General features: G+C 37.3%; 1 protein-coding gene and 1 long non-coding RNA gene across 3 annotated transcripts in view; one reads left to right on the forward strand and one right to left on the reverse strand.

Annotated features, from left to right (window-relative positions):
• CDC42SE2 (CDC42 small effector 2) overlaps nucleotides 1-22,530 on the forward strand; it is an 82,551-nt gene that overhangs the window by 57,285 nt on the left and 2,736 nt on the right. For both annotated transcript variants that reach the window (XM_059836723.1, XM_059836724.1), the window contains exon 5: nucleotides 18,237-18,338. In XM_059836723.1, the coding sequence (XP_059692706.1) occupies nucleotides 18,237-18,338 (102 nt within the window). The remainder of the gene's footprint in view (nucleotides 1-18,236; nucleotides 18,339-22,530) is intronic.
• Nucleotides 237-8,288, reverse strand: LOC132322350 (uncharacterized). The gene is made up of 2 exons (XR_009485102.1): nucleotides 8,141-8,288; nucleotides 237-464 (listed from the first exon to the last, which is right to left on the reverse strand). It is a non-coding gene; the product is annotated as an uncharacterized LOC132322350 (long non-coding RNA).

Raw genomic sequence — 22,530 nt, forward strand, 5'->3', positions numbered from 1 at the left:
GACATACATCTCATCACAGTGCACAGGAGGAAATAGTTACTGCTTGTTGCTTATCAGTGTCTGCATGCCCTCTGATTTACATCCACCTCTCTGAGTAGGAAATGGCGTAACACAAAGCTTTGTACTTCAAGTTTGTTAAAAGAAACTGTGACCTTGGAAAGTATTGTACTTGCTTAAAAAGCAAAAACATTTCCCCTGGGCAGTGTGTCATGACTGCTGAGTGTAGGTAAATGCTCTGGAAATTTAGATTCTTTTATTCTGGCTTCAGACAGCTCCAAGTAGGTTCAAGTCTTGCCTTTGCTGAAACACTCCAGTTCTGTCTCTGGTGCCAAATTCTGTTTTCTCGCATTTCATGCTTGACTCATTTGAAGGTTCAACATTGCAATTCTTGTTTTACAGTTGCAAAATGTCAGGTTATTTGGAGAGCTTCATGGTGGTCCAGCGGTGGCTTCAGAGTCTGTGACCTTAAATTAGGGAAGAACAGAGAAATTGGGACGTACAGGATGACATAGTGAAAAATTAATCAAATTTGAATAAAATGGAAGAAAATACTTCCAACAGGATTTATGAATAGATGTTAATTGGAGATTACAGCAGGATGATAGAATTTTAGAGGTGGAACTGATGTCTTGGGAGGCTGACCTGGAACACAGACTAGACTGAGCTAAAGGAATAACGTAGGTATTTATTAAAAGGCCTTAATGGATACACCTTGGGCAGTACAAGAGCCCAGCCAGGGCTACACCTGAGATGGACCCAAAATGGTTACAAAATAGACAACTGGTCTCAAGGTCTCATACTTTTATAAGTTTTGATCCGTTTCAAAATTGGAGTTAATTGTCCGATTACAGCTTCAGGTTAGGAAGTCCCATCCTTCTTGTTTTCTCTCTTCAGTCCACTCCTGTGCTTTTTGGGACTGAAACTTGTAACAGTTGTCCTTGGTCTCAAGCTGGAAAAGGATTGTTTTGTCTACCTACTCTGTGAAGAGAACTTATTTACACTTAATAAGAAGCTCAGAGCTACACACCTAGGCAGCACAGAATCTAAAAGCTATCAAAGCTAAAACTTAAAGGATCATTTCCTCCCCCTTAGAGGGGGGGAAATAAATTTTAAGAAAGACAGTTGCATAAAATATAGTTATTAATCTTCACCTCATTATGTATATTTGCATAAAACTTCTGTTTTGGGGTGCTTTTTTTTATTTTGCAAGCTGAAAAGCTGATGCTTTCAGGGATTGCCTAAAGAAAGCTCATATGCCTGTGTTCAACTGGGAATTTGAGCTCTGTATCAAAGGAGTGTATTACTTATGGAAGAAAATTACTCTTACGATATATATTCTAAATGTAGGTGGCTTACAAGCTAAAATCCACTTCAAGTATATTTCTTCAAAGAGTAAAATTTGTATAGGACACATCCTATTTTACTCTGTTTGAAACAAATACTACTTTAAATACTGCTTGTTGTACTGCAGTTGCTAAAACCCCATTTGTTCCTAGAGTCTCGAATGGTGGTCAAATACCAAATTGCTGTTAAAATGGGAGAACAAGTCCTGCCAGGCACAATTCCAGAGAAATATGCTAGGATATGTAAACACACACACACACATACATACACATATGCAGCATACTGGATTGCTTGCATTTGTGGCAGCAGCTTGGCATTGCTGAACTTGTGGGGTGTGGAAAAATGCCAATACAAGAATAGGCATGCTGATCCACAGAGCGGCAGGCAAAAGAGCTCACAGGCCTTTTACTCTCCATGGAAGAATATCAAATTCATGTTTTCTCTTTTTAACATCGGAACTAAATTTTGAAAATTAAATTGCTTCTGGGTTAATAATGCAAAGAAAGGAAAATTTATGGGAGGGAGGAAAGAAGCTTCAATCTGCGTAGTTCAGGGAATAAAGAAGTAAGATTTCTGTGTAAGCTACTAAATTATTGCTTTTAAAAACTACTTTAGAACCTTAAAAAGATGTGGTTGTAATGAAAGCATGGATTAAAGTGACTGCTGGAAAACTGGAAATGATGCAGTTGAAGCCTCTTTGCATGGTCCTACCCCTAAAGAAACAAAACGTGTGCCGTGCATCTCACATCACTGAGATTCAGCTGCTCTTTTAAACTCAGGAAAAAAATGCCAACATTTCCATTATGTAAAGGAGATTAATGTTGCTACACAGAGAAGACAATGAAGAGGAAGTTCACACCTTTTCATACATACACACCTAGATTAAAACCTGACAAAAAATTGACTGAGGCACGAAGATAGTTGTGTGTTAGCTGATGTAATGTTTAAAGAGCTGAACACTGTGGGGATTTCCAGGTTCTTGTATATAGCAAAGACATTTTTTCTGATTTGTGAAAATATTTGTTGTATTGTGGGTTGGATTTTGCTGTTCAGTTGATTTTTGTTTGGTCTGTTTTGGTTGGTTGGGGTTTTTTGTTGGTTTTTGGAAGGTTTTTGGCTGGGGTTTTGTTGGTGGTAGTGGTGGGTTTTTTTGGTTGTTTTCTGGTTTTGGGGTTTTCTTGTTGCTTAGTTGGTGGGGTTGTTTTGTTTGCTTTGGGTTCTTTTTTGTGTGTTTTGGGACAATCTGCTGAATTACAGCAAAACCTAACTGCCAGAGTATTTTCCTTGGTGCTTCCCTGGGATCCTGCTATCTGCAAAGATACTCTTGGAAGCTTATTAGTAGTTTCTGTGGGGCATGTGCATAAGCATCATGGTTTTCTTTGAAGGCAGCTCATCTTGGGTGCTAAGGCAAAAATTTATTCTAGCTAGATTTTAAAATGGATGATGCTAATTCTGGATTACATCGTTTGGTTTGGGTTTTTTTTTTTGTTGGTTTGGGGGTTTTTTGGGGTTTTTTTTGGTTTTTTTTTATTTTTACTATATGTTCATTGTAAACAGCTTTTTTGTATCTAATCAGATTATGAAACAAGAAGAGTTTCTGACAGGACCAATATTCACCTGACTTAAGTGCTGCAAAGCAAATGCTGTAACACCTTACAAATGTGAGAGTGTCTTGATCATCCCCTGAGTCAGTGAAATTATTCTCCTTGTGTACTAGTAGCATGTCTCATATCACCAAAGTCATGTTTTACAATATATTTGTCTGTTTCTCAGTGCCTCTAAACTAGACACCTGTGTAGATAACGTTTACTTTGTTTAGGAAGAGAAAACAGAAGAGCTTGCACCAGTCTGATCTATTCTTATGGCAGGAAAAGTGACCAGCTACCCTACAATACCTTACATTACATAACAATTTACGTAATTTAGTGTTCTAGAACTAGTCAGCTCACATTATTCCCCAGTGAAAAGGAAAAAAAAATTATAAAGGGAGTGAGATTTTATTTGGTATTGGTGTGTTTGTAACTGTAGTCTAAATGACCAGCAGACTTTTCCCTTTGAAAGATGCCCTGAGACAGCTCAAAAACCTATTTTACCCTAAAGTTGTTTGTTGATCGCTAAAATGTACATCAAGTCGTTGACTCTGACCAAGAAATCACTTTTGAACTTCCAGTGTCCAGCTCTGCAAGTTCCCACTGTGTTCAGAGTCAAGCTGAATCTTTTTCCCACACTGGTACAGTGAGCTTTCTGTGAACAATCCCCTGCTTCAGCTCACTGGAATTTAGTAAATAATTTGGTCATGCCCAAGAAGGAATAGAATTCAGCTTAGGTTCTTAGCAATGTTGGCTCTGAAGGCATTGCAAGGGTGAGTATTTACTGACAGGTTTGGGCATTTTTTATGCCCAAACATAGCAGACACTTATTTTTATAATGCCTAAGACAAGAATTTCTGTAGGATACTCAGGCTTTGGTATGATTTGGGCTTTTACTGTTATCCCAGATAAACAGCCACTGCAACTTTATGTGGTTTTGTTTCTTGAATAGAAAATGAACTGTAACTATACAATTCCTGAACTCAGAAGAGTGGTCTGAAAGTAAACTTTGCTGGGAAACAGTTGGGAAGGGCCGAAAGGTTTGAATTTCTCAATATGTTTATGTAGTAAACCCTAGAAGGGTATGTTGAGTCTCATGATAATACTGAATCCTGATTTTTTTTTTTTTTTTTTTCTTTAGCTTTGCAGCTGGAAAACAAATACCTTTGTGGTGTTCTTAGTGGAGAATATTTTTTCCCTTCAGTTTTGACAAATACTAGATTCAAAAATTGTACTCAAAATGTATTTGCATTTTCAGTATGCATTAAAATGAACTTCAAGGCTTAAGGAATTACATTTAAAATTTCTGTAATGATGTTTTAGAGAAAACCAGAGTCAATTATTGTCCTAAATTATTTTGATGTAGTATACATCTCTCCATAGCCTAAAACTGTATACCACAATTGAGAAGCATGTGTCAATGTCTGTACAAGACAGCAGTTGTAGGTGGCTACTCTAAAGCCTCTGTGCAAGGACATTGACAGATGTTCAGGGAAACCTGGTGAGATAGTGGAGCAAGGTTTAGGCATAGAAACCATGCAGGAAATCTGGGAAGAAAATTCAATTCTTGCAAATTCTGTGCCTTGATTGTGGAAACATGTTTCTGGGTGATACAGCCTGATGACAGTGTGGCTTAGGGAACTCTTAAAGTCATTGAAAATGGTCAAGATTTCACAGTTGTCATGCTACCAAGCCAGTGGTTCAAAGCTTTTTTTTTTTTTTTTTTTAAATTGGCATAGGTACCATCGTCCACTGAAAACCTGGGTGTTAGCAAAGGGTACCTGTCCTGTTTCTGGTTATGAAACACAGAGTAGTGGTGGTAATATTTTATTTTGGTTGTTGGCATTTTTCTTTAATTTAGGAACAATATCTATCTTCCTACCAAAAACTACTATTCAATTCTGTACTCATCATTCTAGTTGTTAGGAAGATGGAGTTACGTTCTGTCTTTTTAGCTATCACATGGTTCAATTTGCTGAAGAGTAAAATGAAAAATACTTACTATAAATAATGTACAGTTATTATTATGCAGCCAGTTTAAAAATTCCCAGCCAGCAGCTCTTCAGAAGACCTGATTTTGCTCTGTATGTTTATTGTTCTTTATACTCTTCCTTCTGACTTTAGCTGCCAGTCGCTGCAAATCTATAGCCAAAAGGAAATGTTGGGTGTATCTTGGTTTTGGTAGAAGCTGACTGCACTTGTGAAACTGGAAAGCAGTTGCCCTGAGGTTGCCAATAATGCATGAACCTGGAGGAATCTTAGATATCTCCATGGTGCTCAGTGTTGCAATGCCAAAGCTTCCTGTGCAGCTGTCAATGCTTTCCTGTTCTTCCTGTCATAAGAAGCTCCAATATTTGGTTTTACTCTGGTAAGATTGCTAAACTTGACACACTGAGGAAGCCACACTATATATTTCCTGGATTTCTACAGTGAATTCATCTTCAGAATTGCCAGTATTAGGCTGAAGGAATTGTATTTAATGGTATCAAAACATATGCAAGTAGGAGACCTAGACAATAATAGCAAATCTGCTTTTGCAGGAATAGATTTATCATGGATAACTTGGTGCAGAAAACCTGCAAATAAGGAAGGATAGGCTGCCACAGAAATGGATTTGTAAGTAGGAAGGTTCTCCTGAGTAGTGTGAACAGCCAACACTACCTCTAGAAATGATGGGGTGATGTTGTTGATACTCCTTGTGAGTGTAGCAGTAAATTATGACTAATGATTGTAACTGACTTAACAAAATTTCTGTAGTGCAGCTAGTGGAACAGTAAGAAGCTCTTTCTGCTGTTCCTCCTGAATACATTTTTTCAACAGCACTGAATTTAGAGGAGTAGAATGGGACAAGTAAGTTAGGAATATAGGATTCTTCCTTACTTGATGAAATTGAAGTAGTAGTGATTATTTACACTCAAGAGCTGTGGAATTGTGGCATGCCTCAGCAGGACTACACAAAAGAGTCTGTACATGTTTGGAGCTGGTGTTTTCCTTTTGATGGGACACTGGACAAGGCAGTAGAGATTCCTTTGTTTTGCCAAGGAAAGCAGGACACTTCTTGAATGGGCTTCCTTTTAATGTTCCTTGTTGTAATAAAATATGTAGGCTTACTAGTTTTCCTACACAATGTCCTTTTGTCTTTATTGTCTGTCTTTTGAGCCCACAGATTTTCAATGGCACACAGTTCTTCTCCTTTGCTGCCATGCTTCTGTTGGAGCTTGTTAATTGGTTCCTGAACAAGTTCCCTTCTGTCATTTGGGGATATTTGCCACATGTCAGCCATAGGCTTTTGTGTTAGTTGCTATTCTGAATATGTCAAAAGCTGAGCAGAAAGCTAATCTAAATCTGAGCACAGCTGCTGATTTGAACATTTCTTAAGACTTACTGGTAGACTACTCTTCCAGAGATGCTTCTAGCCATGTTGTGTGTAGGTTTCATGTGTAAAGATCTCTAAAATACCTACTGGGCCATCCCTTGCTAAATTGTCTTGGCTGCTTGTTGTATTGTATTTTAATAATTTTGTGTATAGTATCACCATTTCTATGCCCACTAGTGAGATCACCTTTCAATTGTGTGACTATTTTTCATAGTATGGGAAGAACATGGGAGGCTGTTTCTGCTTCCCTTGTGTAGGTTCTACCTCCTTTTTGCTTTGATGCCGCAAGCATGAGCAAAGACAGACGGTCACATAATAATGTATTTTGGGATGCGTTTTTCACAAAATAATTGGCCAAAAATCAGCTAGAGTAACAGACTGACAGTCAAATTTGGGAGCTTTGCAGAAGTCCTCCCAAGAGCAAGAAATGGGATTGCCACTGAAGGAAATTTGTGATTCCATGCTTACAAGTTGTTCTCCCCTACTGCAGCTGAGGGTATCCAAGGCTATGTGACAGCACTCATGCTGAAGCTGTAACTGATCAGTATGCCTTTGGAGCAGGAGGGACAGCCCTTTGGAGCAGGAGAGACAATGCTGAGGTCGCTCAGGTGACAAATAACTTAGCAAGGAAGTGACAATGGGAGGATCTCCAGAAAGGTTTGCTGTTGTGAGTGTGTGTCTCAGACTGAAACACAGAAAGTTGTAATGGGATTACTTCCCTTAAAAGGGGATTTGTACCAAAAAAAGAAGAAAGTATCTACCTTTAGAGCAAGTTCATTTTGGTAAAATTTCACTGAGAAGTAAGTAGTACATTATGTCATCAGAAAACCATGAAAATATTCAGGTATTTTGTTGCATAGATACGTATACACATATGTGTACCAACAAGAAGCTGCTACTATCCAGGCAAACTAATGCCAAGTTTCTAAGATGGTGCTCACAGAGGTGTTTAAAACTTATGAAGTCGCTATGTGTTTTTTTGTTGATTCCTGAGGATATTGCTATTAATATTGTGGCTTTGTCTTTGCCTGTAGCAAAAGTACTAGATCTTCCACTCATTAATCCTATTGCTAAAAAATAAACAGTGCCATAACTCATGAAAATCTGTTGTTTCCCAGTAAGGGAATTACAATGAGTTTCATCAAGAGATTTTCTGAAAATACCATGTGGGCCCTGATTTATTGTCCTAGTTAAAGGTGAATCACAATGTGCAGGCTTGTGAGAACATATGGCAGTGCCTTTAAGGGTATTACCTTCAATGCAGGGGATGCTTTAGCTGGTCCAGAGTCAATCCAGATCTATGACATGGATAAGGGGCAAAAACTCTGCTGTGCAGGACACAGAGAGAGAGACTGAAATACTGGGTTTATTCAACTGTAAGAAATGAGACATCTCCTTGTGTTAATGGTCTGCCATTACCTATGTAGGAAGGAACAGAAGACAGACAGCCTTAAAGGTGACCAGTGGCAGTATGAGAAGTCACAGCCCAAAGTTACAACTCAGAAAACACCAATTAAACATGTAAATACAATGAATAGTTATGTAGGTGGTCAAACACGGGACCAAAAATTTGCATGTCCATCCTTTGAAATCCCCAGAACACAAATGGTCCTGATCCTGCAAAAGTCAAGTCTAGCTGGTTCTGCTTTGAGCAGCTGCATTGCACCAGATGGCATTTAGAGGTGTCCTGTCATCTAGACTACTTTACAAGCCTCCAGCTTCAGATGGTGATGAAGAGCAGGCTGCAACTGACTTTCCTGTATAGCCTCCCCCGTAAAGAAAAATTATAGTAACATAAAAGAGAGGTTAAATGAATGATACAAGGACTCACCACATCACAAGCTTTCTGGAAACTTCTAATAGCTTTTTATAAAAATCAATTCCCAAAGTCTTGATAAGAGCATGCCATGAACTCTATCACGTTGAGCTTTCTTTCCATTTGCTTACTGACCTTTCCCAACAAGAACACAGGAAATACCTCAAAGTTCATCTGGCATGATGAGAACTGTAGTTCTCTAGAGGATGTAGCCAGGATTACAATATGTAGCCCCTCCTGCTCAGTCAAATGAACGTCTCCTTACCCCTCAGATAGAACACTAACAAAAGCTTTGGGTGTGCTTAAGATCACTGAGCACTCAAACAGTTTTGTTAAGAAATTATGTCCCATGCTGTGGTAAGACTTCCTAGAGCTGACTAATCTAAAGAGGTTTGTTATGTCTTACATGTGAATGTGTCTGAAAACACAATCACATTCTTGCTCTTGTGAGGACTTCTGCAAAGTTCCCAAATTTGACTGTCAGTCTGTTAATCTAGCTCATTTTGGGCAAATCATTTTGTAAAAAATGCATTTGTAGCTTGATGGAAGCACGTATGTTGCATAAGGTACATTACACGCAAGCCTTCTCTACTCTTTGTACACTCTGCATCTTCTACAACACAATGACATGCACATACCTTTTTTGAAAAGGACAGTGCTATTCCTAGTGCCAAGGAATAGATTCGGATTTACTGTGTAACTTAAAGGTAGTTCAAGCAATTGGAATGAAACAAGTTCCCTTTGATGTGTGAGCTAAACACATTTTTTAAAAGGCCTATTGTCTTTCAGAGTCATTTGACCTCATCTGGCAATTTTTTCCTGTTTATTTAGAAAACATAGGCTACGATTGCCAGTTTTGTCATATGATGACTAACATCATCATAATATAATGGAATATTGTGTAAACAAACCAAAAAGCTTATACTTCAGAAGATGCAAGAAGGTAGTGAATTTGCTAAAAAAAAAAGGAGCTGTTTGAGACATTATGCAGTCCAGTTTGATGTATAAAGTTATGAAATTGATTAATTTGATGAGAAGTTGAAACTTAAAATCAATCTGATTTTGCAAAGATTTGGTGATGCCATCTTTGTTGACATTTCAGATTATTTTATTTTTCCTTTAACATTTTTATACATGAATGGAACTGCTAGTTGTTTTGCTGAGTTGTTTGCTGAGCTCAGACAATCAGATTTCATAATTCTTTTTTTTCCACTTGAGTTAGTCAGTACATGCCAAGTGGTTTTGCTTTAAAAGCTAAATCCAGTGTACACTTGATAATCAGCTTATTAGATGCTAGTTGTAACAGCTCATGTTATTAAAAACCTTACCTCTCTTCAGTACCTGGTCGCAATTTCCTAACTCCTTTAGCAAGAGAAATCATGAGGCATTATGAACTTCTGAAAACTTAATGAAAGCTGAGTGTCCTGGAGACCTGCTACTTACCTCTGTTGCTTAAGAGCTGGCATGAAAGCCTGTGCCAGTTTCCTCCTGCTTCTGTTGTGATGAAGCCGCAGTTTGCAAGATCCTTAATCAGTCAGGAGTCTCTAAACAATCTGCTTAAAACTGCCCAAGTAGGAGACTGAGAAAAATGTGTTTTAGTGAGGGCAGCAGCTTTGGTATCTTGTTGATGGAGATCACAGCATTGGTTAGAGCATCGTTATGCTGGGCTTAGATATCAGATATTACTGCTTTAGAATAAATCTGTCACTGAAATTCTGTGCTTTGGAGACAGTGTCTAGCATTTCAGTTTATCTTGCACATTACCTTAGTTGTGCATCTCTGTGTTTCTTCTGTGTGGGAAATGTTTTGACATGAGGCATTTGAAACTCCTAGGTCTATGCTGGCTCATTGAGAGAGTACGTGGGCTCCTACACTTCAAATGGTCATTGTCACTTTATGGTTCAAAAGTTGAATTAAACGCTGAAATGTTAGTATGCTAGTGCTGACTGGAATTTTAATATTACTCTGTATCATGTTTTTTTCATCAACTTTTATTTAGTACTTGGAGATTGTATAAATTATGGACTGCAGTGTAACCTCACAGATTTAAAACAGCTGGAAAAAAAGAGAACACCACAATATTCAGGGAAATGTTTAGGGAACATGCAACCTTCCTTCTTCAAAAATATCACACTGACTTTTTGGTGATCCTATACATCCAGCCATTGTTTTCACAGTGTTAGTTTGCTACCTAATGATCTAGTTGGTAGACATGGGTGTTACCTTTCCAGCTTCACATGCATACATGCTTTTTGTTGGTTTTGACATGAATTTAGGTTCCTATTTAGGGTCGAAAGTGTGGAGAAATGCATCTTAAACATGCAATGCACAAAAGCAAATGCAAGGGATACCCTTGCCCTTACAGCCCCCTTATGTAGAGTTTGATGCAAGATGCCACAACCTTTTTAGGCAATTTTGATGGGCCACTGTTGGGAACTGAGACGCATCTCAGACCACAGCTTGTCTTGAGGCACATTCAGATGTTCTGTCTATGAGACTATTTTGGAAGCAGAACAGCATGTGTGTGGGAGGACAGAAACCTGCCTCTGCAGGGTGAACTGATACTTCTTATTCTCAGCAAGTACCTAGCCCTTCCTGTGTGTTAAGTGTCTGGAGGATCAGATGGGTGCCACAGCAGAGGGAATCTTGGTGCTGGTATTCTTTAAGAGCAGATACAAAAAGTGTGAAAGGTCAAAGAAGGAAAATAAAGGGAAGGGTTTCAGTTTCTCCTCTAAACATCCAAATCCTCCATCTTGAAATCGTTGACTATCTTGACTTTGATTAAATCCTTCCCTTAGATTTCTGTCTGGGGATTTTTTTTAATCTTTGGCCTGCAATTGCTTTTGAAGTTTCAGCTGAGTATTTGAATACAAAGCTAGCAAATGGCTCTGTTTCAACAGTTCTATCATTGAAATGTCCTCAGAGACACTTGTCTTGATTTGTAAAAAGAACCCAAAGTGAATTTGCAGATTAAAAGTTTGCTTTTTGCATTGGGTAATCATGAAATTATCACTAGAATAAGTGGTAACAGAAGTTCCCAAAAAAAGGCTTGCTGTATGAGGGTTATTTCTGAAACATCAAACCCAATAGATGCAAGAACCTAGAGTCTGATCGTTCTTATTTAATTAAAAAAAAAAAAAATTCCATATCGTATCTGTACTAGCAATGTCTTGATAGTGCACCCATATAGTGTGAAAACAAATACAGCAGTTAGATACAGAGGAAAACCAGGAGTATATTCCTTCTTTGTATTTGCCCTGTCTATCATAAGAGTAGCAGTTGGGGGGGCTCTACTGGGATTTATTTTGCTTTCGGAGAGTTTGGGGTTTGGATTGGTTTATAATGGAATGATGTATTAGCACTAGATCTCCTGGTGTTACAAAGGTTAGACAATGTTAAAAGTTATAATATTTCATTATGTTCTAACTACCATACTGTTACTTAAAAGGCAGGCTTGCAAAGAAGTATCAGAGAGTGACTTGTTTCCTGTTGTATTTGGTGCCATTGTAGTGACTGAGCTAGCAGTCAAAATTCATCCTCATGTTGTGGAGACAAGTATTAAAAGCTGTGTAACTTTCTAGTGTTTATGAATGCACAGTCATCTTTTTGCTTTTAAAAAAGAAAACTTTTTGGAGGCAATAAACATTAAGCAATTATTCTCTGACCACAGAAACCCATTCTGCAAAGCAACTCTTCATAGCGTGCAGATGGATCATTTAGTTCTCTGCTCACCAGGGAGAGTTCCCATGTAGGGAGTTAGCAAGTAAATTTATTAAATCTCGAATGAGGCTGTGGAGAGGAATTAAATCTTCTTTAGTTAGCATTTGCCAAGAGAGGTAAGCCTGTTTTATGACAGTATTCATTTAAGGGAAGGGGAAAACTATTTTTTGGCTTGGCAAGGTTGCTGAGCCTGCCAGCCAACAGTAAGCACTGCTGGCTCCATGAAGGCAAGCCTAGCAGGTGAACGGGGCCCACTGAAGCCACAGATGTTCCTGCCATAACCCACTGAAATGTGCAGTGCTATTAATACCTTGATCTACGCAATCTCCACTAATTTTAATTTTTTTTTTAATAGTCTGAAATTAGAGAAGAAATTGATACAAGACTGGAAAGGTAATCTTGGAATCTGATGTTTTTACTCTGTATCAAGTTGAGATGCCAACGCATGGTACATAGTTTTGGTTTTTCCTCATTATGTATCAAGCCAAAATAATACATCCTGAAAAATAATCGTGTCTTCAAGAATAAGGAGAAATTGTGACAAATTTGAACAAAACGTCCTCTTCTACAGATAGTTAAAATGAGAGACTAGATAATCGTAATTGAAAAAAGGAAGGTGCACCACTTGGCATTTTATATATGGAACACTTCACATTGATTTGGATCTGGTTGGAAACACATTGCACAAAATCAGATTAGATAGATCAGTTCAGCATGTTATTTCCTTTCTAATGTGTTGTACTGTGCCCTGTACTTTTGGGACACAGATAAATAAGGAATTACATAAAAAATGTCTTTAGGTGCATGATATATTAATATAACTTAAGTAATTAATAAATATGCTATAAGCAGTGTATTTTTACTGCATATTAAATAAGTAAAAACTATATGTATAAAACAGTTACTAAAAATAACACTCACACATTTGGGTAAATGCTAAAACCTTGGCAGTAAGAAAGTTATCCTTCCCTTGTGATAGCTTGATGTTATTAACAAGTGTTAATTTTTAAAAAGTTCTCCTCAATACAACGTAACTGTGTCTGTGTTAGTTTTAGAGAAGAGTGATTGAAACAAGGATTTACTACTTGTGACTTAAATACCAAATTTTGTTATTCTTAGTGTGGGGTGCAAAGATCCAGCCTGTCCCTGCCACTGATTTGTTGCTCCTGTAGACATTGAGGACAGTGGGTATTCTGTTGCCTGGTTTCTTACAGTTTAGTTTACTGAGATCCTGAGATGTAAGTAGGACATCATACAGCTGAATAAAGAATATTTCTGTGTGGAAAAAAGAGTTGGCATTTTTTCTTGTTTTGTAAAGTGGAATAAAATAAATGGGTAAGCAATAGGAGAAAGATGCCATATGTGTGAATTTTATAAAGAAGCATTGTTTTCGGAGATTTTGTATCACAAGATGGCAATAATATATCATCACCCCTGAATTTCTTCAGTTTCCACCATGTACTTTAGTGCGCATTCCTCATCTGCACCTGTAGTACCCCTTTCATTTGAGGACTGCCTGCTGCACGTAGAATCCACACAGACTTTTGTGTTGTAGGATCCTTTGCAATGCTGTTGTCACTTACATTTCACTTAGACTTGGATTTCTGATATGTCTGTCACAGCCATCTCAAGATATCTGGTGTAGAATTAGCAGAATGTGCTCTTCTGGAGCTTAACAGATTCCTTTGCTTTTGGTACCCACCAAGTGTAGGCTGGCGCTTGACTTTGGAATATCTTTGTAAGAAACTTCATACAGAAGCTGATTTCACTTGCATCTTCAGCTTCTATCAGGAAAGTAGTTGTCAGCCTCCCAAGATCTAAGTGATACCACTTAATATTTTTTTAATATGTTTGAGACCTTTCTATTACTCTGCATGTCTTAAGCTTGGGGTTTTTTTTTTTTTGATTTTTTTTCTTTTTTTTTTTTTTTTTTGAGAGGCCCTCTCATGAAGAGTAGAGAGGGGTGTGTTACTGCGGGAAGAAGAAAAAATTCCCTTACTTGTCTTTTTCATACAGGCAGAGAGCGTGCTTAATTCACAAGTGTTGCCATCACCTATGAAAGGGCTTGAGCTAAAGAAGCAAGCCTGACCTCTGGACAAAATCTGGAGATAGTGAAAAAAGATAACTTCTTCCCTGAAAGCCAAAAATACAGGGGAGTAGATAGGAAATTTTACGTACTTCTGGACCCCTCAGTATGTTTAAAGAAACAAATTACAGTTTTGAATTTCTTGCAACAAGTAGTCTTTGGAACTATGAAAAACAACATTTCAGTGAAATGTTTGTGGCTTTGCCGAAGGGCAGGTTGAATATGTGGTATAATTAGTTTAACTTTTTAGGCAAAAGTTTAAAATTGTTTAAAGTTTCAAGAAACTTGCAGGATTAAAATATTTTGTGTGATGCAACTGTTGAAGGCTTTCTGATTTCTGATCTGGTATTTCGAAGGAAATGCTGCTGTGTGGGTGCAAAGCGTCACTTGCAGGTTAAGAATAGAAAAGATGAATTTTTACTTTATTTCTATGGTAACTGAAATGTGATCCTGTTTCATTGCTTCTAGTACACATTCAGAGCAAGGCTTCTTAGGTGGGTCTTCACACTACTTCCATTCCTCTCAAGACATATAACAAACAAGCCTGCATCTCTTCTGCTTCAGTTTCAAGATCAGTTTTTCTTTTCATGGTGTAAAGATTGCGTGGTATGTACTTTGCAATCCAAATTCTTCAGCTTTCTGTCAAGGGAACAAACTGAGTGAAGCCATTAGTGATGGGACTTTATGTTCCACTTCTAGGATCCTTTTACAGGTCTTTTCCTCTCATCTCATCACTGTTGTGCTCCATGTCACCCCTTGGCCTCCTAATAAAAGGAGAAGTGCTTTGGCACAAGGCAAAGAGGAAAAAATACTTGAATACAGATTTTAAGCATTTTTTGTCCACAGATACCGCGTGTTTTAGCAACTTGACCGAAACTGTCAGAAAAGATAACAGTCAAGTTAGCTAATCATAATACGAACCTTCTTCTGTTTCCCTCCTGCTAGGAAAAAAATCCACAGGGAATGCAAATAGAGGACACAGGATTCATTGTAGTTAGGCTGACATTTATTTAGGTTGGGACATTTATTTCTTTAGTCAGAAACATCTTGAAAACAAAGCTTTAGGTGGTACAGATACTCAGGGGTGTGTATGTTGAAGTTCTTTGCACTAGTGTCATAAGCGTCCATTTGTTTTATAGATGACCTTTAGTCACATTTCATTACTACTTATTACTAGATCAGTGGTATGTGAATGTATTCTAGGGGTATTTATGCTATGATGTCAAGCAGTTTGAGGTATGGGTGAAGCCTATGGGATTAAATTTTGCTGAGCCCTGTCAGCGTTTTTTATTTCTTTTTAACATGAAGTGTTTTATGTGTCTTCCCCTCCCAAAAGTCATGGTGATTATCTCAGCTGATCAGCCGCAGCTTCTGTGGCGCTGGAGAAGACAGGGCCACTTCTCAAGCACTGCACTTCTTAACTCCCAGAACAAAAAATCAGTCCTTCATCACAACAAATCAGTCATGCAAGAAGGTTTGTGAGCTGCACAAAGAGAGAGCACAGAAAGCCACAGATGGTAGAGGGAAATGAGTATAACTATGTTTCATTTCTTTTTAAGTAGGAGATGAATGTGCTGCTTATTTCAAATTCAATTTACTGAAAAAAATCAAATCTCATGTGTTAATTCTTGCATTAGCATGCGTACATTGTTATGCATGTATTCTTCTCATGTATCTTACATATTCAAGGCCTCAAAAAATACAACTTCAGAACAAAATCCTGGCAAAGCTAATATTTATGGTGTCCTCTGTAAAAGCTTTGTAACCTTTTCAAGCATGTTCCCCTACTGCTTTCTCCTGTAAAGAGATGATTTTTTGTAGTGCTCCCCATGTCTCTTGACATACTCTAATTGATCAGTTTGGTTGTGGCTGAGACCCATGTCTACAGGAACAGCATGTTCTAGTAGGATCAGCTGTGTAGGACAGCAGAACAGTTGCTGTTGGGGAGTCAAGATGTGTATTGGATGTCTTGTGATCTACTCCGACCTGGTTCACCTGGTTCATTGGCCTCGATGTCTGATAGCGATTGGAGAGCATCAGTTAGTCTTCTAGTTCAGCTTATTTTTTAAAAAGTGTAATTTTTGCACTCCAAGGTTAGTCTAAAATTAAAATTGAATCATGATAAGTGAGGACTTGTAAAGTTGCTTCAAAAGCATTCTCGGGATCCAAGCTAAAATAGTAATGTAAATGCAAGCTGGGTACTCCTGCAGAAAAAAAAAAGTCAATAAATTTTTTTATTTGCTTTCACAGTGAACTGTTTTGTGGCACTGCATTTCAATACTGTTCCACAGCTTCATGGAGCTCACGTCAGTGGGCACATGTTAGGGGGTAGCAGGCTGATGGCATCTGATAAGGAACTCAGTTAAGATAGGAGACATGGTTTGGTGGCAGTGCAGTTTAAGTAGTGGTTACTGGTTGACTACCTGATGATTAGTGGAGAATCATTTACAGTCATTCACAAGATCCAGCACTTCATTAATGGCATTCCAGTGATCTTAAGTTAAGGGGTAAAATATGTTACTTTGAACAAAAAAAAAAAAACTTAAATTGTTTTAAAAACTCATAAACAAGATAAGAAAAATTTAAAGTCTTTGAGTTTGTCTATATCTTCTCTGCATGAAAACTCTGCTAAAATGAATTACGGGTGTATTGTATAGATACATACATTTGGTTGCTGTTTTTATTAAAAGAGGGAAGGGGCAACTGCTGCAGGCATTAAATAATTTTAAGTGTTTTAATTAAAGAAGTGTATTTTCATACAGCTGTCTAGATCATCTCTCTGTGTCAACATTACAGCATATTACAGTACATGATGGTGTAAATACAGATTTTTTACAGCTGGAATATTTTATTTGATCGCTTTTTTGACTTTGCAAAATTCTTTGGAATTAGAGAATTCACTAGTAGTTTTAGCATAGATCAGATCGTTGTATTTTGCTGTTCCCACAGAATTTCATATGTTCCTCCTCATCCCAGCTATTCATAGCATGCAAGAAGGTGCTGAAACCTACTGAAATCTCCTTTTGTAATAGGAGAAAAGGAGCAGGACAGGTTTCATACTTGCTGGCTAAACCCTGTGATGTATTCTCATAGGTATGGGCTCTGATTCATAAGGATTTCATCTGTAACTAGTGAAATAGTAGCTAGCCCACTCGAGGCATGTACCTTCGTGCCTTGAGTCTGTGTGGTCTTACACTCTCATAGCCAATTAGAAATAGAGATGATTAAAAACAAGACCGAGTGAGCTTTAAGGTAATGGGAAGGTTTCACTTGAGCTCAAGTAAGTTTTTAGCTGTTAAACTCTACTTTGTGCAGCATACCTTAAAGTGAGATATTGGAACTGTGTTTCGTGGCTGGTTTTCCTTTTCCAAATGCAGGCATTTTTCAGAGTATGGGCATATGGTGACTACACACTGCATGAATTGCTCTGTGTAAGCTCCTGGCTCTGGCCTAAGAAATGAGGGTAGGGTTTTCTTTTTTTTAATCCTTTAAATGCAATGCTTAGCTGGAGGCAGGCAACCAAAGCAGCTTTAATTAGGGAAGTTCTTTACTGCCTCTATTTTTTTTTACTTGCATGTTATTAGATTACTAAAAAATGAAGCTCTGACTCTGAAAATTAGGAAGCAGAGGTTAAGCAATTGTTGCCTTCTGTTGCATGGTATAGGAATCAGAAAAGTCCCTGAGCTGGCATTTTGCCTCAGTACTGCACTGCACCCCTTCAGCTCAGTCAAGAATCATGAAGACTGGAAGTTATCTTGAGTGTATGGGTTCAGAGTTCAGTAAGGGTACATCTGTGACTAACCCTGTTCAAACTCAAGGCACTGTTCTGGACATTGCCATGAAGTATATTGCAAACAGTGACATCAGGGCATGCACATAAGAAATTCTGGAGGTTAGTGGCTTCATAGACTATTCTAACATGCTTTAATCCTTAATTCTTGTTTTGAATGACTCAAATTTGATCTGTCCCACCGTTATTTAAATACAAATATAGGCAGAAGTTACTGTATGAAACATTGCAAATACTGTTTAATAAATATGGAATTTATTACGGTTATTAACAAATGTTTTGTTGGCCTAAATGCTGGGAGTGGTATCCATGCTTGTCTGGTGCGCATCCTCCAAGTGAAAAGGACAGTAGTGTCGTGGTTAACTGCAGAATTTGGTCTCTGATTTTTGACTCTGTTAAAGTACCTTACAGTGTATGCAATATCCTTCCTATAGATGGTTAACTTCTGCCTTTATGACACATAGTGTTTTTGCCTTTCCAGTGAATCTCAGATATTTTCTTTACCTTCCTTTCAGAAAAGACGACGGCGGATTGATCGAAGCATGATTGGGGAGCCGACAAACTTCGTTCACACTGCTCATGTAGGATCTGGAGACCTATTCAGTGGAATGAATTCAGTAAGCATGAGTGGATGAACATCATTTCATATTAGACAGAATACAAGAACACTGTATTTGTATGTTGTAGCTGAAGCAATGAGTCTTTCAGCTATAAGAAAGCATCTCTGTGAAACTGAAGAATGACCTGATAGCATTTTAATTCCAAGTCCTAAACACTTGCATTCAAGAATACAGATTATATATTTTTAAATTCCTGTATTTATTGATAACACATTTTAGATGCTGTATAAATCATACAGAATACTTTTTAAACTAAAAATTCAGTCTGATTATATGTATGAACCAAAATAGATGTATACTTGACAATATACTCAGGTATTATATAGAGAAATCTTATAGTTGTCTTATAGTTGACTAGATTTCTTACCTTAAATGCCTCAAGCTGTTTTAAATATAATTCCTGTAGAATTCTAACTTATGTCAGTTTATGTGCTCACAAATTTATGTTTGGGTGTTCTTGCTGAGCTTTTTCTATATTCTGTAGCCCTGTTTGCAGTGTGAATTATTTCCAGAGCAAGCAGTGTCACAGTGAGATTTTGTAGCATCCTGTAGAAGACGGCTGCAATAAATATTATTAGCTCTCTGAAAGTGAAAAAACAGAAGCTAAAATAAATAATGAAAATGAGCTTATGGAAAGACATGTATCTTTTAGAGCTTCAAATTTCTGTGAAATACCAATCTGTTTCTGAGGTCAATAATATAAAATATAGAAAATGGTTGTATGTAGATGAAAAATACTTCTTGACTTTATTAATAGTCTTTAAAGGAAAACATATTTGGAGATGACAAAGACTAGTTGACAAAGAGGAAAAATCTCTGTCAGAGGTATCAGAATAGAAAACAGAGCTAAAAAAGCTTAAATGTAAGCAAGGGAGGTAATTTGTAGCTTCAGCTAGTTTAAGTTGGTGTTATTGAGATCAGACAAAAATTTTTTGTAACTCAGCATGTAATGAGGAAGGACAAAGCTAGAAAATTTCAACATCAAAAAATGCAATACCTTTTTTCGAAAACAACATAGTTTGTTGGAAATGATTTTCAGTCAAACCTCTGTAAGCAAGTTAAATGGCCAAACACAGATTCCACTTGATAAATTTTAATTTTAAAGCTGGTTCCCTATTTAATGTGATATATTACTTTAATATTTATGGCAATTATAAATTGAAATGATAGACTGATAATAATGTGACCAGCTTGTTTGATTACTTTTTTAAAGTGTGGCTTTTGCTTTTTCAGTAATTGTTGTCTCTCCTGAGAGAACCTTCCTCATTCTCATAGCTGAGCTGCCTTATTTGAGATTTGTGTAGGTGGCTTGAAGCTTTATTTTTTCACTTTCTGCCAGCTTGCTCTCGTCCTTTTCTTGCATAATAACCAGTTTATCCCCAGATAGTGGGTAGTTGTTATTGTCTCTCGACATAAACTTTTTCATTTTGAATGCTTCTAAATAGCTCTTTCTCTCTTTTTTTTATTTTTTCATTTTGATATTGTGCTGCTTCAATGACTAGCAAGATTTTTCTGATCCTAGATGGAAATAATCATTCCCACTCCCCTTGCTTCAGAAACTCAAATCGCTGTTTTCTCACACTGCATGTTTTCTGCCTCTTTGGTGGTCTCCACATTCATTCTTTGCAGTGTAAATTCCAAGATTACAATGTTAACCTTCACATGTTCTTCTGCTGCATAATTTCCTTTATAGTATGGACATTGTATTCCCTCAGGAACCTCTTTGTGCTTTCTTTTTTAAAATAACTTAGGTAAATACCTGCGATTTAATTACTGTTTTTCTATTTACATTTGGTTCTTTATTCACTTTCAGTCTGCCTTGTGCCTTTTTTTCATCAGCATTATTCTTTGTTATACATCCTTACAATTCCGACTGAATAGTTTTCTGACTATTCAGAATATTTCTGAAATATTTTGCTTTTTTGTTTTCCTTTGCTGTAGAGTGCCTTGCTTCTTTGTCAGAGGTGTACTTAAACAGCAGGAGCCCTCTGTGCACTTGTTCATTTCCATCCCTATTTTGCTTTCACAGTCCATGGTGAAATCTCTTTCTTCTGAGGCTTCATATTCTTCAGTTCAGTCTTTGATTTAATGTATTTCATGTAGTTTCCCATTGTTTTCTTTCTCAAGATCTGTCTGTGCTGTTTCCTAATTCTGAAAGGGAGGGTAAAAAAAAGGAAAGAAGGAAATTTCATGAGATGCATAAGCAGCACAACTGGTTGCATGACCCTTAATGGGTCCATCCTCTTTCCTTCCCAAAATCTTTAAAATCCCTAAGTCCCATTTAAATTTGACATAAGAGAGAAGAACCATGCTGTTGCATATCATCAGAAAAATGCAACAGCATCTTTGGGAAAAAAAGAAACCAAAGATTGCATTTCACAATGCTTGTTCTTGTTGCTCAGCCTCAAAAGGAGGGTGTTTCAGAAAGAATGCCCCCTTAAAAGCCTACAGATGTTAGACCTCTTTTGCTTAGCAATTTTAACATTGTATGTCTCCTACAAAAGTGTTGATATACAAAATAGCTACTGAAATGTTAATGCTGACTAGTTCCATTTGTTGCATTCTCTGTTTTAAGGGCAGTAGTCTCTGCATTAAAGACCGATACTTCCTTATTCAGTTACTCATGTGTGACTCATGAACCAGAGAAATTAGTCTAACTCCTAGAAATACTCTTGAAAACCTGCACTTCAGCCTTGCAATTTGTGTTGATTTGCTACTCTCTAAAATTTTCAAGTCTTGTAAGCAAGTTTTTAGATGGAAAGGTGATGTGGCCTGGGGATTTTTGTAGGATTTTTTTATGCTGGAGCCAGAGTTCATTCAGGTAAAATTACCAGGATCCTGTATTCACTCTTGTGAATACATTTATGTGTAGATTAATTATTTTCTGAGGAAAAAACTTGAATTCAGACCTTGTTTTTTTCCCATGGGCAGCAAAAGATGCTTAGTGAAGAAGATGAGCAGCTTCTTAAATACGTCCCCATGCACTTCAGCACACTCTTTTACTGAGTTTGTAGTCTTTGATGTCAGATGCACTAGAAAATTGGCCCTGAACAGTTTTCCCTGAAGAAGAATAAGGTGGCAGTATTGCTTTGCTGCAGATGTATCACTTATTTCAGCAAAAGGCCAAAGTGTAAAATGGCCTTACGTTGTGCTGCTGAAATACATAAAAACACGATCCTTTGCATAGCATTGCAATATGCTGTTGAAGATACAGATCAAACAAACAGGCTCTTTTGTCACATAGGTTTGAAAAAACTGCATGGAAGAATGACTTTACTGATGCATTCTGTACATTTGCATGTGTTTTACTTGTTGTGGAAAAGAAAATATATTTGTTTTGTTTTTGTAGACAGGGAATATTGTGCAAGCTGCTTGGAAATATTTCTCCTGTGCTATTTTAATACACCACAGTGATGTTCCAGTGGTGTTTTTAGGTCTCTGTGAAGGAGCATAGATGAAATAATTGCAAGTGGTGCCCTGCAGGCATATCCTTGAATGAATGTTATTTTCCACTCTTTGTGTAGTTGTTATGTATGCTCTGGGATGCAGAGAAAAAAGGGCCAAACCTTGAAGATTCAAGTTGTCTTCCTCCAGGCACTTGGACATGATTATTTTGACTCATGCAACATAAGCAGGAAAGAACTATGGGTTTCCTTTTCTGTTTGGTGATAGAGGCAGTGAAAGTCATAGCAGGATGTGCATGTCTTGAAACATGAGGCGCGAAATGGTGGGCACGAAGATTTATATGCATCAGGCTAAAAATACCTTCAAATAAGCTAAGTACAGGAAAGTTTGGATCGACTCTGGTTTGAAAAATAAATGCCCTCCATTTAAAGGAACAATATAAATTAAGGGAAGCATTGTACGTTGTCACGTAAATAGATAAATAAAAAATCTGCCACAAACCAAAGGGTCCTTTTTGATACAAAAAATCCTAGTTTAGCCTTGTTTTAATGATCTCAATTAGTCATACAGGTATTTGCAAGTTGGATATTACACTTTTAATGTAATGATGTTAAAAACTTAGTGATAAACTTATGTTTTATCATGGTTGCCAGAGAATGTTTTCCATATAACAAGGTAAATTTTAGTTTGTCAGGTGGAGTCCATGCCAGTAAAAGATTTTTTTTTTTTTTTTTTTTTTTTTTTTGAATAATCAAGTGGGTCAGTGAAACCACGAATCAGCCAG

The sequence above is a fragment of the Haemorhous mexicanus genome, chromosome Z (assembly GCF_027477595.1).
Source record: "Haemorhous mexicanus isolate bHaeMex1 chromosome Z, bHaeMex1.pri, whole genome shotgun sequence".
Classification (NCBI taxonomy): Eukaryota; Metazoa; Chordata; class Aves; order Passeriformes; family Fringillidae; genus Haemorhous; species Haemorhous mexicanus.